At 34.1% G+C, this 19196-nt stretch overlaps 2 protein-coding genes across 3 annotated transcripts; one reads left to right on the plus strand and one right to left on the minus strand.

Moving 5' to 3' along the window:
- Positions 1 to 7705: 7705 nt before the first annotated feature.
- Positions 7706 to 9432, plus strand: LOC106431262. The gene is made up of 2 exons (XM_013872077.3): positions 7706 to 7859; positions 8428 to 9432. Exon 2 carries the CDS (start codon positions 8458 to 8460, stop codon positions 9262 to 9264), a length of 807 nt encoding a protein of 268 aa, XP_013727531.1. The 5' UTR covers positions 7706 to 7859; positions 8428 to 8457; the 3' UTR covers positions 9265 to 9432.
- A 7099-nt stretch (positions 9433 to 16531) lies between these two features.
- LOC106431278 (protein NSP-INTERACTING KINASE 2-like) lies at positions 16532 to 18648 on the minus strand. Of its 2 annotated transcripts, none has more exons than XM_013872091.3 (8): positions 18421 to 18648; positions 18159 to 18291; positions 18011 to 18082; positions 17530 to 17673; positions 17350 to 17421; positions 17211 to 17270; positions 16960 to 17051; positions 16532 to 16838 (listed from the first exon to the last, which is right to left on the minus strand). In XM_013872091.3, the coding sequence occupies exons 1-8, from the start codon at positions 18536 to 18538 to the stop codon at positions 16741 to 16743; spliced, it is 789 nt and encodes a 262-aa protein (XP_013727545.1). In that variant the 5' UTR covers positions 18539 to 18648; the 3' UTR covers positions 16532 to 16740. The 2 variants fall into 2 exon arrangements, with proteins under 2 accessions (XP_013727545.1, XP_013727544.1); XM_013872090.3 differs by having other exon boundaries at positions 18391 to 18646.
- Between the last annotated feature and the right edge of the window lie 548 nt (positions 18649 to 19196).

The following is a 19196-nucleotide window of genomic DNA, read 5'->3' on the forward strand; positions in this document are numbered from 1 at the left end:
TTATACGCTTGAACAAGCACGAAACAAACCAGGCTTGGCAACGCACCATTTCTCTTCAGCCACGCACCACTTCTCATCAGCCGGCAAAGAAGTATGTGGCTCTCTCCTCGAACTGCATTGATTGGCAAGAAGCCAAGAAGCACTAGGATCAAGAGATAAAAAAGAGACTTCATCCTTTTTTTTTCTTGGTGAGAGAGTTCTTTATCGGGTGAGTTAGAAATATGTTAAATTTGCGGATATAAATATTATATGAAAATATATATTATGTATAGAATATCGTAAATTTTCCATAAATTTAATGTTAAAATAACTGATGAATATTTATTAATAACAAATGTTTGTAAAATTATATATGTAATTATCATATTTACTTCTCCAACATATATTATTCGTTTTCTTCAGCCATTTTTTATTTTATTTTGTTATTATTTCGTTCTTTTTATGAAATTTTTACTATGATCATCAGCTGCTAAGTAACAAAAATATATGTTTTTCTAATTTTTACATATTTTTGCCAAATATTTATTTCTCACTCTAAATAGTAATACAAATATACAATTAGTGAACCAAAAATCAATCTTATAATTATTTTCAATCATAATATTGCCTTATTCACTTTATCATTTGACTTAAATGCAAAATAATAATAATTAAAGTTCTCATATTGTCTTTTAAATATAATTCGTCCAATCTTTAAAGTTTAATTATTTATAAAGCATTTATTTATAAGAAATTAATAATTATTATAGAGACGATTATATTTTTATATGAATATAAAATATAAAATCATTATATCGATTTCTATGAATTGTTTTCTATTCATTATTTTATGTAATATAAATATAAAATAATTGATCAAACATTAATACTTTTTTTTATAATTTTGAAAATTAGCTACCATATATTATTATTTGTAATATCATTTAGGTTATTTGGCAAGGGATAGTAATTAGTTTTAGGCTCAACTTTTATAATTGTATTAACAGTAATTAAAATTCTAATAGAACAAAAAATTTAGACAAAATCTTAATGGGACAAACTCAAGTTTGTTGTGAATAAGAGAAAGAGGAAATTGGTTAATCTTATTTTGTTCCATATGTCACTATACAATATATAGAGATACAACATTAAGGATTCAGAATCTTCTAGAACATGAGCTTATGGGTCTAATGGACATCCACATAATAGTTCATAACACTCCCCCTTGGATGTACATTAAAAAATATTTCCTAAAGCGCATAAGATGTAACCTCATTAAAAACCTTACTAGGAAAACCCAGTGCGAAAAACCGTGGTGAAGGGAAAAAGAGTGCAGCGCGCATCTACTCCCCCTGATGAGAACATAACTTGATATATCTGATAGGACACAATCCAATGTGATGAAGTAACTTCTTCGTCTTGGAGTTGGACCGGTTTACTTCTCTTGGCAGATTTGACACTCCTCACTAAAACTTGAATATCTTGGTAACCGTAGGATAAAATTACTTCAAACCACTTGGAAATCGAAGCTAACATCCATGTATAATTTTAGGCACCGATCTGGCTCTTGATTCTTGTTCAAGTATGATTGATCTTTGATCATTATCTTCTGCTTCTTTAAGTCTCAAAATATATTGGAAGATTGATAGATCTTCATCACTTAATTGTCAACATTTCTCTTTAGGTATCTATCATTTACGTGTTCTTTGTTGCCTCGTTAAAACCTTGACATGGAAAACCCAGTGGAACAAAACCAATGATAAGGAAAAAGAGTACAACCACACGCATCATCCTATTCTCCCCCTGGAAGCATCATATTTGGGAGATATATTATCATCATACATACCATCCTTTTAGGAATGGATATAAACATATTCTCAATGAATAAACTCGTTTTATTTTCAGATAATCTCTTAGACCATAAAACTTTTTGTCCATAACATACTTTCACACAAAAGGTCATATTTTGGTCTATTTGGATTCCATGTCCAAATTTCATTTTTATAGACAATCTTTTAAACTTTGATATTGTACATACTTGTACATACGAGTTATTCTCTTTCTTCTTATAAAATTTACTAGTATGACCACTCTTCTTGTCATTTGAAATCACATCTTTCAATTGTGTTAGAAATCATTAAATTTCGAACCATGGTACTTCATGACCAAAAATTATTTTCTTTATATGCTCAATATATGCGTGCGAAATTTGAGCTTTCTACATATAAGAATTCGTGCATCTTCGAATTAGATATTTTCGCAATTCTTATAAGCAGATCTGATTAGTGCATAATCTGTGCGAATCTCGGCCCGTGCATAATTCGGGCGAATATTGCTACAAGCAAATGCAATAATAATTGTTATTCGCATAAATCGTACTACTTTGTGCATACTTTGTCCAGTAGTGTTCTCGAGAACTAGCACTTACTGTTTCTAGCAGTCCAAATCCTTATGGGGTTTACTGCTTCTTGCAGTTTATATTCTTTTGGATCTTTAACATAAATTTCATTGTTCCAGTGGCTCTTAATTATTTTTCTTTGTTGCCAGACTAAAGAAACTTGAAAGTTGATGCTTCCACCACATGATGATGTGTTTCTTATAACAATTTCATGTTTTTGTGAGAACTCTTGTGCAACTACTCTTTTGCATCTCACAACTTTTCATCATCTCATTCATTCATTCACATAAAGACCAATTTACGTGCCACTGGTTTACACCTTCAGGTGTATGGACTACTTGTCCAATTACTCTCTTTTTCCAAGAGATCTGCATCTATTGTTTCTTTTCATTTTCGGCCATTTATCATATTGTGTACACTTTTCAATATATGGTTTATGATCCTCATTCTCATCAACTGCTACATTGCATGCATAGATATTCACGATGTCGATTTGATATTGGTTCATATTGTTCCAGACATGACATAGCTATTTGAGATTTCTTTATTCTCAGGTACCTGAATTATTTCTTGTCATGCTTTCTATCTCTTTTCGAGATCCTTAATATTTCATTCCTCGATTCTGCCATTCTTAATCATGCTCCTTTTATGTTCCGAGGATTATTATATTTGTATCCGATAGGTCTATTACGCTTCAGGCGTTCTTTAGACACATTACCAGTTTGATATTGTCCTTCTGGGACATCCATTTTAACTAGGAGCATCTACAACTGGTACTTGTGACTTAAACACTCTCTTATGGTCAGTAAATGAGTCTGGCAACTCATATGCTAATCTTTGTAAAAGAATTATCTTCATACATTCAGTTTTAGACTTTTATTCACGCTCTTTAGTCCGAAGATCAATGATAATTTATTCAACTCATTCATTTTTCCAGCTGCTTATTTTCTCTCCTTAATGTTGGATAGACTAACTTTTGAGTCTTTAAATAAATATTATATCAACGGAGATTATATCCAACATATTCCTAACCTCCTTTGAGGTCCCATCTTTTATAGTATGGTGGAGCAACTACAACTTTTCTAAATTTTCTAGATGGGAATCTTTGGTTCCTGACCTAAAACCATTATTGGAGAGAGTTTTTAATTACTCTTTGGCATTATGCGAATCAATGCTGCTGCATCTTAAATATGAACATTAGCTACAAGATGTTCATCATGTATCCATCCACACATGCATAAAAAAAATCATCAAAGGCTTGTTATTTCACCAGTATTACCAATTAGTCTCGCAAACATCAGGTTGCGGATCTATGACAAGGATACATACGACCTTCTTGTCGATGAATATGGTGGATGATCAGTCCACCAGTGGGTGATCAAGCCCACAAACACAAACAACTCTTTGTATAAATAGAATCAAAATCTTTTTGACAGATGAAAACTGTATTCTTATATTGCCTTGTAAGCAAGTAGCATATCGCAAATCATTCGTAAGAATCTTCTCGTTCTTCAACTAATATCCATATGATTATCTTTCGCATTATTACTAAACCGGGATGGCATAACCGGTTTGCCAAACATTACACTTTCGGTAAACTTCTAGTTTACTATTACATTTATCTCCATTTTCTAATCATTGTGTAGTACAATACATTAAGAAGATGTAGGCACTTTCTTGATTATACTTTTTAAGAAATATTTCTGATTTAAAATGAATTTAACATTTCTTTCGTTCAGTGTCTCAGATTTATATGGATTTAGTTTATGAAGGATTCATGAATCTCAGCTTAGTAAAACATAATCTTTTAGATGTGTCACTTAATATAAAATGTGAGATTCTTTAATTTTTCCCCTCGAGATGATACTACTACAGGTTTATCAATCTCGAATGAATCTCATTTTGAATCAACAACATACCCTATTTGGGTTATGTATTCTTTCATAGATCCTTCTTACTTTGAGACTTATGAGAATGTAATACATTAAAGATTTCAAATCACTTTTTTATGTGTAGTGATATCTATGCACTCTTCTGGATCATTCATATATATCCTTTTCTTGAACATTTTATAAGTTCTATATTACGTTGTATTGTACTCACATTAGTTTTTTTTCATCTTTAGATAATTGAATCATATTTTTTTCTTAATTACCATCTTTATTTTCTCAACTTCAAGTGAGAATATATGCTCTAAAATGAAACACTTTAGATCTTGATCTTATTTATATCCACATTCACGTCTACAACAACTTTTATGCTTATTTTCTTGAACAATACTATTTGTTTGGATTTTATTTCTTAGTATAAATGTTATATTCTCTTCAAGAGAAGGGATCATAAACAACTAGATGTAATTTATCATCTTACATCAATAGCTCGTTATTTTCCGAGTCTCAAGGAGACAAGATGCAAGTATAAACTTGTTTAATCTCTTTTCTCAACATGTGTCTGTTAGACAACATTACATGTGCGAAAAATATATTTTCCAATATATATGCATCATAAAAAAATTATTTGAAAAAATTTCTTTGAAAAATTTGCTTTTAAACTTAACATCCAACATAATTGAGATTTATTTACAGACTTCAGGTCTTGTAATCTCTAGAAGCAAAATAAATAATAAGCTTTATAATCACATATGCGTTTTTGGATTGTTGTCCAAACATTTATGGATATTTTAAGGTCAAGTCTTAAACTTAGAATTCTCATATATTTAATGGTAATAAACTATAACATAAAACACATATGTCAAATTATATAGAGATATATAATATCATAAACATGTTATTATATTTAGAAATAAATAATATTCATATAATAATTATTTTATTCACTATCTTTTTACTATCATGCCATTAATAATTTTTAGATTATATTGATTAACTTTTCAACAAAATATTTAAACGAATCAAATGACATGTATAATTAATTTATTTAATCAAAGCTTTATTTGACTATAAATTAGTATTAAGCATGATAGGGAATATAAACTTATCTCGATAGTAGAAGTAAAACATGAATTGGTAATCTGGCATGAAGATGATCTTTAAAACATTTTCTGTTTTTCGGCTAGTTAGAATCTCAAATATACATAACCCTGCAATACTTAAAATTGCTCATAAAACATGGCTATATTGATATGTTAGTAAACATCAATATATAATATCAAAATTAATTCTGTAGCATTATCCCAATATTATTACTAACAATACATAAAACATGTGTAGTATTCAAAAGAATAATATTCGTTAATCTATGGACTAGAGACCAAACAACATAGAAAAGGAATGAGCGGCAGAATATACAAATATGATTTTAAATCAATCATAAAGAATAATGACTATAAAACCGCTAGAACAAATACACTGTAATACATATGAAACCATAAACATGATAGAAGATACATATTACTTATATATGAAGTTCGACGAATGTATCAACTGGTGAAATATAAATTAGTGAGAAAATAATATCATTTATTGTATTGACAGCAATAGGTCAAACTCAGACTCATATTATATTGCTAAAAGAACAAAGTATATATGTGAATAATAATACTATGACTATGTCATGTGTTAACGGTATGAATGAATTAAGTAATGACACAATAACCATATATACTAACGTGATAACATCAACACATATGACAATAAAGAGTATCAACTATAACAAGAAATGATTCGTAGGTTTTAATTGTAGTTATATATTCTAACTTTTAGTTCACAGTTTCAACAATAAAAATAGTTAAGATAGCTATTGGATATAATTACATGTTGTTTTGTCATTGAGCAATAACAAATAATGAGCTAAGCGGTGATGGTTATAACTTATAAACAAACCGATTGATTTTCATAATAAAACAGTAAATAACAAAGAAGGGCTCTTGATAACCAAACCTATTAACAATAAATTACAGTCTGTAAAATTAAATTAAACGAGTCATTTTTAACATATGGACAACCATTAGTCATGGTTAATATATTATATGTTATATGACTATAGTATAGTTCATTGTTTTCAAACATGCATGTATATACAATCTTATAAATTTATATCATCCAATAATACCAAACGAAACTATATATCATGAATCATAAACATGTTAATCGTGAAGCACTAAATAACAAAGAGATTGATGACAAGCTATGTTTTAAATAGCATACTTGACAAAGCATAAAGCTATAAACCAATAACTATGAGCCCATCAATTATAAAGGATGAGATACTTATCTCGATGGTTGGGATGAGTTACAACAGAGACGTCATGGTTTTAGATTTTATTTTTCTTGCGGCTAGGGTTTTTTTTTTTTCATGACGGTGCTGATAACGTGTTGTGAACAAGGAAAAGAAGAAATTGGTTAATCTTATTTTGTTCCATATGTCACGATACAATATATATTCAGAAGACTTTTTCTTGGGTTCACCCCCTAGGGTGAACCTTTAGGTTCACCAACCAATAGAAAGTTGTCATTTTAGATCTAGTATCTTTTAATTAAGGAAACAAAATAACTTGCCAAATTATATTATGCTTTTAAAATAAAAAATAAAAAATTAAATAAATAAAAATAACAATAGTTCTAAAAAAATATTATTTAAAAAAATATTTATTTTTAAGATTTAGAGTTTAGTGTTTAAGATTTATAATTTAGAATTTATCCAAATGTTTAGTGTTTTTCCAAGGGTTTAGGGTTTACCTAAGGGTTTAGGGTTTACCCAAGGGTTTAGGGTTTACCCAAGGGTTTAAGGTTTTCCCAAGGGTTTAGGGTTTAGGATTAGAGTTTAGGGTTTAGTGTTTTGTTGACAACATGTTTAGTGTTTTTCCAAGGGTTTAGGGGTTTACCCAAGGATTTAGGGTTTACCCAAAGATTTAGGGTTTAGTATTAGAGCTTAGGGTTTAGTGTTTTGTTGACAATATTTTTTTTTTGAATTCGTTTTTTATATATTATTTTTATTTATTTTTAAATTTTATTTTGAAAAAATAATATAATTTGCAAGTTATTTGGTTTCCTTAATTAAAAGATATTAGATTTAAAATGACAATTTTTTATTGGTTGGTGAACCTAAAGGTTCACCCTAGGGGGTGAACCCAAAAATAACTCTATTCAGAATCTTCTAAAACATGGGCTTATGCACCTAATAGGCATTCAGATAATGGTTCGTTCTGAATGTTGGTTTTTCTCCTTCCAGTTTTCTCCTTTTTTTTTTTTTAATCCGATATCCAAGTTTAGTAATACTATTACTACTGTATTTTACAAACAAAAAAAATACATAAATAATTCAGTTAATGAACAAATCGTTAGCGACCAAATAAAAAGAATACGCATAAACCTGAGGCGGCGCACAATAGAGTCTCACGCGCCTGTGAGGTTTTGTTAAAAGTTAAAAGGTTTAAGCATTATCATAAAAGCTGTCTTGGTCGAGAAGACAGAGAAACTCTCTCTTGTTCGGTTCCTTGTTCGCCGATTCTACTGCGAAAAAGGTATTCTCACTTCCTTCTCTAATCGATCTCGCCTCTCGATTCGATACTCTTAAAAAGTTTGAGACTTTACTCCTTATATTTCTCGAGATTTAAAAGTTTAATTTGTTCGAATTCTTCAGAACAGTCATGGTTTTTTTTTATGTACATATATGTTTTGTTAGATTTTGGGGTTTCCACAGTTGTCGTTGATAAATCGATGATTTAGCATAAGATCTATAATGTGGTTTACATAATTTTCACTCTTCCATAGGATTCTCAGATCTCTTTAGTTACTTTAAGCACTTCTTTTGTGATGAAAGTCGACTTCTTTATGAGCTCTCAAGCTAGTCATATATGATTAAATGATTTCTCTCTTTTGGTTATTTCTTGTGGATATAATAAGATACAAGTCTGCTTCTAGTTTAGTTTTGTGCAGCAATAGCTTCTGGTTACATGTCTTTGTAATCTCTCTCACTCATAGGAGTTTAAAGTCTCTTATTTGGAACATAAATTATGCTGCCTTCCCCTTTCGGTTATATAGTAAGTATGTTTAAATGTTTCTGTATTTTTGATGTGTCTCTTGATACAGGTTTGTGAGACTTGGGTAAAGAGCTAAGAAATGGAAGACGTACTAACAGAGAATCCTCCACCTTCAAGATTCTTCCAAGAAGATCTCAACAACTTCGCCTCACCACCTCCTGAACCCCTTCCCTCTCCTTTCATCGTCTTCTCAAACCCCAAACCCGAACTCCCCCTCAAACCATCTCTCCTCATCATAGCCCTATCTTCACCTTCCCTATACATCTTCCACACCTTACCTTCAAAGACTCTCATCGGAACTCTCATCATCCCCGAACTCCCCTTCTCCGGAAACACCGTAGAGCCTTCTTTACAAGACAAGTCCTGCAACATATACTCCTTAAGTGATAACAACAACAACAACAACTCGGTCCTTTTGGTTTCTGTTCAGCTTCCTGTCCCTCCTGAACGTTCTAACCTGGTCTCGAGGCTGCTCGTTGGCCAAGACATTGTCCCTGCGAGGGTTATCATCTTGGATTCCATTCAGAGCCGTAACTTCAGAGGGAGGCTCTCACCGGATGAAGCATTGGCTGCTAAACTCGAGACATCATCTGAGAAGAAAGCAGCAGCAACGTCTCGGTTGAGTCTTGATTACTTTCCATCAGGTAGTGTTATCGATGGTCTGAGTGCTTCGCTTTTGAGCAGATGTCAGCTGAAGAATATCAGAGGGACGTTGGTGGTATCGTGGCCTGAGTTTGATCCTTCTGTGGTGAGATTTGTAGGTGCTTTACTGAAGAGCATTGTCCCGAGTCTGGATATTAAAAGTGTGGACAAAGATCTGGAGAAGTACTCTTCAAGAACTGGTCTTAAAAGGGATGCTTGGCTTGACTCTGATCTATATACATGATTCAGAGATGGCTTCTCAAAATAGTTGTTTCTTGTTTCTTATGTAATGGCTTTTAGCTTTTCTTGGACAAAACAGAGACCTTAGGTGTTGGTGTGTGGTGTCCTCATTGCAAACAGTTTTGTTTCTTCTCTTTGGGAAAAATGATCAGCTGAGATTATTTTAAGTTTATTAGAAACTTACATTTGTCAGTTTCAGAGCTAAATCGTAGTTTCAAAGAGTTATCACATTATCATTTTAGTAATTTATGAACTATAGGTGTTCACCAAAAATAGCAGAAGGTGTAAGTAAACCATACCAAGAAACAGCTTGTGTACAAATCTTGTTTATTAACATTCCATAACATTAGTATTCATTTGTTATACAGGTAAGATTCACAAATAGAGCCTACACTTTTACATCCTTAATTGTCACAATTTTCTAATACAGTTTTATCTTAATAAAAAACAAACCCAATGATCAACAAGCAAATACATGCAAGGCTTAAACTGAATTGTACCGCAAATTTCTGGTTTTTTGTTCCTCCATCAGATGCTTCACCAAACAACAAAGAAAGTGAAAAGAAACCTATCTTAGCTTACAGTCTGTAGAATTCAAAAGATTTCATACATATTTTTTCTTTTCAATGTTGAAATTTTGGATTTTACTTACGGTCAGAACTGCTAAAGGTAAGTGACGTTGGTTTAGGATGAGTCTCGTTGCAGTCTTCCTCAGTTCCAGTTAGAGGTGTTCAATCCGGATATTGGTTTGGTTTCGGTTTGGTTTTTTCGGTTTTTCGGTATTTCGGTTAGAAAATATAACTACAATTCTAAATCCATATTTACTTCGGTTCGGATTATATACCGTCTGTTTTCGGTTTATTCGGTTTTATACCAAAACAAAATTATTTAGTTTGGGATCATATCATATAAATTTTAGAGTCATATTGTCATCGCCGCCATTTATTGAAAAAATATTATATTTTCAAATAAAAGAACAAAAAATAAAAACACTTATACCTTCAGATGAAATAATCAAATCTAGAATTAAAATCAAAGCTCAAAATTTTGAAAATAAAAATAAAAAACAAAAGAGAAAAGTATGAAAGAAAAGTTTTTCCATTCTTTCATATTTAGTGTTCATCAAAGTCATGCTTCTTCGAGTGAAACTCTGTTCGTTTATAAATAAGAAAAAAGTTGAGAAGGTTTTTTTCTAGTTATTATTCATCAAATTTATAACCTTCACTTCAATTTAATCAATGCTAAAAGAAAACAAAATGATTAAAAGAAGAAGACTAAGAAATAAGAAGCCTAAGTTGCGATGAATTGTTATTTAATTATATTTTAAGCGTTTTTCAAATTAGGATTCTTTATTACTATAAAAAAATATGGTAGTATTTATTAACAAAAAATAACTCATATAACAAATAGATTTTCATGTGACGTTATAAAATATGTACATATTTGCATGTTTCTACTTTTGATCGGTTTTGTTCGGTTTATTCGGTTATAAATCAAACCATATCCAAATCCTACGGTTTTTATAAAATCATATCCATTCGGTTTATATGGTATATACCAAAACCACACCATATTGTCTATTTTGGTTCGGTTCGGTTTTGTTCGGTTTTACCGTATTGGACATGCCTACTTCCAGTTGAACAAATATGAGGATTGCCCATTAAACTGCATCACAAGTAGATTAAATGTTTATTTTAAAAATATCTTTTACATGCTTAGTATACTTACTTAGTTATGATAACATATGAATGTGCATACGTTGCAAAAAATGACATCGTTTTTTTCTCTGAACAGAATAAAACAGAACAGCCAAATGTTCTTTTTAATAAATAGACTTTACTTGAATGCGTTGGCAAGTAATCTTGGAACTGGTCCACTCAAGTTATTGTAAGACAGATCGCCACAAACATTAATTATGAAATGTATAAGGAAATTTACATAGAAGAAGAAAAATAAACAGGAAATAAAGAAAGAGAGTGTACAAAAGAATTAGTTGGGTCATATTTGCCACTGAGGTAGGAATTGTTCCTGTCATATTGTTAGAGAGAGATCAAGTGTTTTGAGTTTCATCAGTTTCCCAATCTCAGGAGGGATATTTCCTGTGATGTAATTGTTCTGCAATAGCCTTTTACAGTGTATATCCAAAAAAAAATTAGAAAACTAAAATAACAACAAAACTAAATTATTAAGAGATGAACACTGACACAGTCTCAAGATATGTTAAATTGCCAATACTTGATGATGGAAGAGTTCCTGAAAAACTTTGGTTTGCAGCTTTTCTACATACACATATAATTAAAGACTGTAAGTAAACACATGCTTATATTTTTGTATTTATGTGCTTACATGCTTATGACAAAATTATCAGGAGAGCAAGTGATCAAGTTCCAGCTACAAGGATCAGCTGATGCCATGTTCCAACTCATTAGAACTCCATGAGGATCAGCCAGTGAGCTTTTGATTTCGACTAGAGCAAGAACTAGGGACGAAACAACAATAGAAATATTCTATACTAAGAAAAGAAAAAAAGATTTAGAAAGAAGAAGATTTTGTCATGAATATTGCCTTCATAGTTAAAAACCGATGTAAGCTCTGCAGAAGAAAGGAAGAGGAAAACGATGCAGAAGAAGGTTGAAGAGAACAAAGCATAACTCTTTTCTTTTCTTCTAAGCACCATCTTCGTCTGAAGAATATCAGAGGTGTTAATATGCCTTGAATCTGGATTTTACATCTAGGCAGTGGATGTTACATCACGTACATCATACCGACTCGGTTGCATCAAGAGCGTTGCATCAAGTTATTATGGATCTTACATCTGATCGTGGGCTTAAGCCCATGAGTCCGTTTAGTATAGGGTTTTAGATGCGAGATGTTACTATATATATCTTGTATTCGAAGTAACCCTGAACTTGCACTCTGTAAACTCAATATCGCCTCCAATAATAAGATCTCTCTTTGCCCGTGGACGTAGCCAAGTTGGTGAACCACGTTAAATCTCTGTGTCGTTGTTACATCGTTTTTATTCACCTGTTTCCGCATCTGTTTCTTCTCACAATTGTTACAACAAACTGGTATCAGAGCTTCGGGTTGTGATCTAGTGAGAAGATGTCTGGAATAAGAGCGAAGATCGACAAGTTTGATGGGAGAAATAGCTTCAGTCTTTGGCAGATTAAGATGCAGGCGTTGTTGAAGCAACAAGGCATCTGGGGACCATTGTCAGAGAAGAAATCTGAAGCAGCTGATTTGGAGACTCTAGAAGAGAAGTCGTTCTCAACAATTTTGTTGTGTCTAGCAGACGAGATCATCATCGAAGTGTCGGATGAGAAAACTGCTGCTAGTTTGTGGCAGAAGTTGGAGAGCTTGTACATGACAAAATCTCTAACGAACAAGCTACTTCTGAAGCAACGCTTCTTTGCCTTGCGTATGCAAGAAGGTATTGAGCTTCGCGACCATCTTGACAAGTTAAATTCGATATTACTGGAGCTGCGTAACATCGATGTTAAGGTGGAGGATGAAGACGCTGCTCTAATCCTGTTGGTATCTTTGCCGAACTCTTTCGAGAACTTCGTGCAATCGTTCATTGTTGGCAAAGATACAGTGAGACTGGAAGAAGTTAGGTCGGCGCTTCACAGTCGGGAATTATGCCATAAGGCATCCAGCTCAAGGACAGACAATCAAGCTTCGGGATTGTTTGTCATTGGTGTGAAGGGACATGTGAACAAAAGGAAGTCGAAAGACAGAAAATCGTTTCCAAGAGGTCCTAAGCCAACTGATATTTGCAACTATTGCAAAGAGAAGGGACATTGGAAGTCAGACTGTCCCAAGAAGAAGAAGGAGCAACAGTCTGGATCTGCTGCAGTAGCTGAGGATGAAGCCAAGTCTGATAGTGACATCGCTCTTGTTGTGCACGTACACACACACTCTTCTGATGTGTGGGTTCTGGATACATGAGCATCCTACCATATGACACCGAGGAGAGAGTGGTTTTTGAAGTACACAGAGGTATTTGACGGCAAGATTAAGATGGCAAATGATTTTATCTGCAAGATTGCTAGGATCGGCTCAATCAAGCTCAGGACACATAATGGTAGATTCTGCACATTGAACGAGGTTAGGCATGTTCCATCAATGACGAAGAATTTGATATCCATGAGTCTTCTGGACAGTAGAGGGTTCAAATATTCGGGTGGTGATGGAGTTCTGAATGTCTGCAAGGGTTCTGATGTGATTCTGAAGGGTTTCATGAACGGTACTCTATATTTGCTGAAGGGTACTACCGTTACAGGTTCAGCAAATGTTGCATCACCAGAGATCTCAGAGGAAGATATGACTAAGCTGTGGCATATGAGGCTTGGACATATGGGTGAACGTGGGATGCAACTTCTGTCGAAGCAAGGTCTTCTCTGTGGTCACAAGACCAAGAGTCTAGAGTTCTGTGAGCACTGCGTATTTGGGAAGCTGCATCGAAAGAGCTTTCGCAAGGCAATTCATAGAACGAAAAGCACACTCGATTACATCCATTCAGACTGTTGGGGTCCATCTAGAGTAGAGTCACTGAAAGGTCACATATATTTTGTGTCTATGATTGATGATTATTCGAGGAATACTTGGATAATTTTTATGAAGCACAAAAGTGAAGCATTCAGTAGCTTCAAGGAGTGGAAAATATTGGTGGAGAATCAAACAGAGAAGAAGGTGAAGCGATTTCGTACTGATAACGGTCTGGAATTCTGCTCAGCAGAGTTCAATCAGTTTTGTAAGGATGCGGGGATTGCAAGGCATCTTACAGTGAGAGAAACACCACAACAAAATGGTGTAGCAGAACGAATGAACCAGACATTGCTAGAGAGAGCAAGGTGCATGCTCTCGAATGCTGGTCTGGAGAAGCGGTTTTGGGCTGAAGCAGTCAACATGGCTTGGTACTTGATAAATCTCTGTCCCCACACAGGCATCGAGTGCAGGATACCTTCTGAAGTGTGGTCAGGTAGATCTGCTGATTATTCACTTCTAAGAGTGTTCGGTTGCACTGTTTACTATCATGTAAGTGAAGGTAAACTAGAGCCGAGAGCAAGGAAGGGAGTTTTTATGGGCTACGGCGATGGAGTCAATGGATACAAGGTCTGGTCTCCATCAGAAAACCGAGTGATTCTAAGCAGGAATGTTGTTTTCGATGAAGCATCTATGGTTAGAAGCTCATGGTCCAGTTCTGAAGCAGAGAAAGGTAGCACTGATAAACAGGTGGAGCTGCGAGATGATCATGACGTAATCAATGTGCAGGAACACACAGAAAATCAAGAGGAGCGTGTAGAAGAAGTTCAGTTGAAGTCTACGGAGACTCAACCGCCTGATGCTACGAAGCGTAGCATCGCGAAGGATCGACCAAGAAGGGTTGATGTCAGGCCACCAGAGAGATATCGTTTTGATGATATGGTGGATTATGCACTTCAGGCTGCAGAGGAAGTGGATACGTATGAACCATCCACTTACATGGAAGCTGTTTCTTGTCCCGAGTATGAGAAATGGCATGCAGCAATGGGAGACGAAATGGAGTCTCATGAGAAGAATCATACATGGGATTTGGTCACAGTACCACCAGGGAGAAGAGTTGTTACATGCAAGTGGATCTACAAGATTAAGGATGGAGCATTGCCGACATAAGGAGTTAAGTATAAATCTCGGGTACTACAATGAGATATTTTCACCAAGGGTCAGACATACTTCCATCAGAGTGTTGCTAGCGCTGGTAGCACGTCAGGACTTGGAGCTTGAGCAACTCGATGTGAAGACTGCGTTTCTTCATGGAGAGCTTGAGGAGGAGATATACATGACTCAGCCGGATGGTTTCCGAGTTCCTGGAAAAGAAGACTATGTGTGTAAGCTTCGGAAGTCCCTTTATGGACTTAAGCAGTCTCCCAGACAATGGTACAAGAGATTCGACAGCTATATGATCAAGTTGGGCTACATCAAAAGTCCTTATGATTGTTGTGTCTACATGAGAAAATTGAAAGATGACACATTCATCTATTTGGTGCTCTACGTGGATGACATGCTGATAGCTGCAGAGAAGATGTGTGACATCAAGAAGCTGAAGGAGCTTCTGAGTTCTGAATTTGAGATGAAGTATTTGGGTGCAGCAAAGAAGATTCTAGGGATGAAGATCTTCAGAGATAGGGTCCCCAGATGCCTTGTTGCTTTAACCTGTTGATTGTCAGAATAAATAAAAAGGCAATCCAAGTCCCACATCGAATATTAGACAGAATAAAGTCTAATATATATAGCTGGTCCAATTCCACTTAGTATGAGGCCTTTTGGGAGTAACGACCCAAGAACAAATCCGTGAGGGCTTAGGCCCAAAGCGGACAATATCATACTAAGCGAGGGATTGGATATCTGGTGACATACATCTACTCTAGTTGAGCTTCTGGCCTCCAGCACGGGCATCCGGTCTGGCTCTAGTAGAGCATCTGGCCCAGAAGTGCATCTGGTCCGTCACAACAGATTGGTATCAGAGCCAAGGTTCTGTGGTCTTTGGTTTGAGGGGAGGATTGTCAGAATAAATGAAAAGGCAATCCAAGTCCCACATCGGATATTAGACAGAATAAAGTCTAATATATATATATGGTCCAATTCCACTTAGTATGAGGCCTTTTGGGAGTAACGACCAAAGAACAAATCCGTGAGGGCTTAGGCCCAAAGCGAATAATATCATATTAAGCGAGGGATTGGACATCTGGTGACGGACATCTGCTCTAGTTGAGCGTCTGGCCTCCAGTACGGGCATCCGGTCTGGCTGTAGTAGAGCATCTGGCCCAGGAGTGCATCTGGTCCGTTACAACAAGAGGGACGTTGGTGGTAACACCTGAGTTTGATCCTTCTGTGGTGAGATTTGTTGGTGGTTTGCTGAAGAGCATTGTCCCGGGTTTGGATATTGCAAGTGTGGGCAAAGATCTGGAGATGTACTCTTAAAAAGGATGCTTATCTTTACTCTGATCTATATACATGATTCAGAGATCGCTTCTCAAAATAGTTGTTTCTTGTTTCTTATGTAATGGCTTTTAGCTTTTCTTGAACAAAACAGAGACCTTAGGTGTGTGTGTTGTTCTCGTTGCAAACAGTCTTGTTTCTTCTCTTTAAGGAAAAATGATCATGCTGAGATTATTTAAGTTTATTAAAAACTATGTGGTTCATTTAGAAAGCCAAGGATGAGATGATCTTTGACAATGCTCACCAAAAAGAAAAAAACAAGATATATAGTAAACCATACCATGAAATAGCTTGTGTACAAATCTTGTTTATTAACAATCCATAACTTTAGTGTTTATTATACATGTAAGATTCCCAAAAAAAAAGCTTAAGCTTTTACATCATTATTATCACATTAATATTCCATAACTTTTCTATCTATTATACTGGTAAGATTCCCAAATCAAGCCTAAGCTTTTACATCCTTATTATCATAATCTTCTAATATTTTTTTCTCTTAATAAAAACCAAGGGCAATGATCAACAAGCAAATACATGCAAGGCTTAAACCAAATTGTACCGCGAATTTCTGGTTTTTTGTTCCTCCATCAGATGCTTCATCAAAACAACAACAAAGAAAAAATAAAAACAAACCCATTTTAGCTTACAGTCTCTATAATTCAAAACATTTCATAATCTTTTTCCTTTGTATGTTGAAATTTTAGATTTTACTTACATTCGGTAAAGGTAAGTGACGTTGGTTTAGGATGATTTCTGTTACAGTCTTCCTCAGTTCCAGTTGAACAAATCTGAGGATTGCCTATTACACTGCATCACAAGTGGATTAAATTTTATATAGTACACGCTTAATATACTTAATTATGGTAACATACAAATGTGGATACGCTGCAGAGAAAAGGGAATTATTTTTTCTTTGAACAAAGTAAAACAGAACAGCCAAATATTCGTTTTTATAAATAGACCTACTTGTATGCATTGGCATGTAATCTTGGAACCGGTCCACTCAAGTTATTGTAAGACAGATCCCTACAAAATTTATTATGAAATATATAAGCAAATATACATAGGAAGAAAATTAAAAGAAAATGAAAGAACGAGAATGTACAAAAGAACTAGTTGGGTCATGTTTGCCACTGAGGTAGGAATTGTTCCTGTCAGACTGTTATTGTTCAGCCTCCTGCTCAACAATTTTCAACAAAAAAAAAATTCTCTCCATATATAAGAACAACAATTATTATTATAAACTATCCTAAAAAAGATTTGGAAAATTAATGAGTGCTCTTACAAGTATTGAAAACTTGTAGAATGAGAAAGAGTGGGTGGGATTTGACCAGTGAAGTTATTGTTAGAGAGATCAAGTGTTTTGAGTTTCATCAGTCTCCCAATCTCAGGGGGGATATTTCCTCTGATGTTATTATTCTGCAAGAGCCTTTTTGTTTGTATCCAAAAAATAATTAGTAAACAAAATAAACTGGATTGTAGAATTTTGGAATGAAATGACGTGGAAAGGCCTATTCCATTAGTTCCATAAATTTTTTTACCATTTGACATGAATGGAATGAAATACTCATTCCATCAATTCCAAAAATAAATAGAGAAAATACAAAGAAAATCATTCCATAACAAATTTGATCATGAATGAATGGAATGAATTTCATTCCATTTTTTTGCTGTATTCCATTCCTATCATTCCATTTATTTTTAATTCCACAAATTCCATGTTTGTTTACCGGTTACACCCAAGTAACTAAGAGATGAACACTTACACAGTCTGAAGATATGTTAAATTGCCAATTCTTGATGCAAGAGTTCCTGACAAGCTCTGGTCTGAAGCTCCTCTATATACACATAAAGGTAAAGGCTATAATTAAGTAAACCCATTCTGACATTATATGTGTGTATGTATGTGCTTACATGCTTACGACAAAACCATCAGGAGAGCAAGTTATCAAGTCCCAGCTACAAGGATTAACCGCTGCGTTGTCCCAATTTACTAGAACTCCATGAGGATCAATCAGTGAGCTCTTGATTTCTATTAGAGCAAGAACTAAAAGAGGAAATAAGAACAACAAAACATGTTTTTAGGAAGGAAATAACAAATATTTAATTAGAAATTAAGAAAGCAGATTTTATAAATGAATATTACCTTCAAAGTTTTTTTGCCAAGGAATATTACCTTCATACTTAACACCGTCTGAAAGCACTGCAGGAGGAAAAAAGAGGAAAAAGATGCAGAAAAAGGTTGAAGAGAACAAAGCATAACTCTTTTTTACTTCTCTTCTTCTGTTCACCATCTTTGTCTGAATCGAAACTTGTTTTTCTTGCACTCAGACTTGTGTTCGTACTTTCTAAGGTGAAGAATGGAGACGTTAGCGTATTAGACAAAAATATCGAAATGAAAATAAGGCGGGAGAAGATTAGTGGTGCGCAAGAGAATTTGGTTCCCGTGAATGAGATTCTTATTCCTCGAGAATGTTTTAACTCATTCGTTCTATTTTCTCTATTAAATATACGTAATTATTGTTATCGTGTGTTAATATTCTTTTGACGTATTACATACCTAACGGCTAACTATTGCATGGAATATATGCTTGCACTATCATGAAATTGGAAGAACGAATAAACAGTTAAGAGTATAGGTGTATAGTATAAGTTGTAGACCTATACTTATTCCAACGATTGCATGCATGGAATATATGCTTGAGCGTAGTAATTCAATTAATCAGATAAAAGAACATCTTTTAAGTAGGGGTGGGCAAAATAATGAACTTGAAGTAGGGATGAGGAAACTATTTAAGACTTAAATACTAAAAATAATTTGGTCCCGGTTACGTATTATATATGTGTACAATGTTGACCTACATAGATTTTGAAAATACTTAGACGTGTACATTTAACTTGATTCTTGTGAAATTGATTTTTACGAGGTTGGCATATGGTTGTGTGGGCCGG

Source organism: Brassica napus, chromosome C2, assembly GCF_020379485.1.
Source record: "Brassica napus cultivar Da-Ae chromosome C2, Da-Ae, whole genome shotgun sequence".
Classification (NCBI taxonomy): domain Eukaryota; kingdom Viridiplantae; phylum Streptophyta; class Magnoliopsida; order Brassicales; family Brassicaceae; genus Brassica; species Brassica napus.

Coding starts and splice junctions, on each gene's coding strand:
- LOC106431262 (XM_013872077.3), top strand. CDS start 8,458: ATGGAAGACGTACTAACAGAGAATCCTCCACCTTCAAGATTCTTCCAA.
- LOC106431278 (XM_013872090.3), bottom strand. CDS start 18,538: ATGGTGAACAGAAGAAGAGAAGTAAAAAAGAGTTATGCTTTGTTCTCT. Junction 17,271..17,349: donor ATGACCCAACTAGTTCTTTT/GTACATTCTCGT, acceptor TAAATTTTGTAG/GGATCTGTCTTACAATAACT. Junction 16,839..16,959: donor GTCACTTACCTTTACCGAAT/GTAAGTAAAATC, acceptor GTTTTGATGAAG/CATCTGATGGAGGAACAAAA.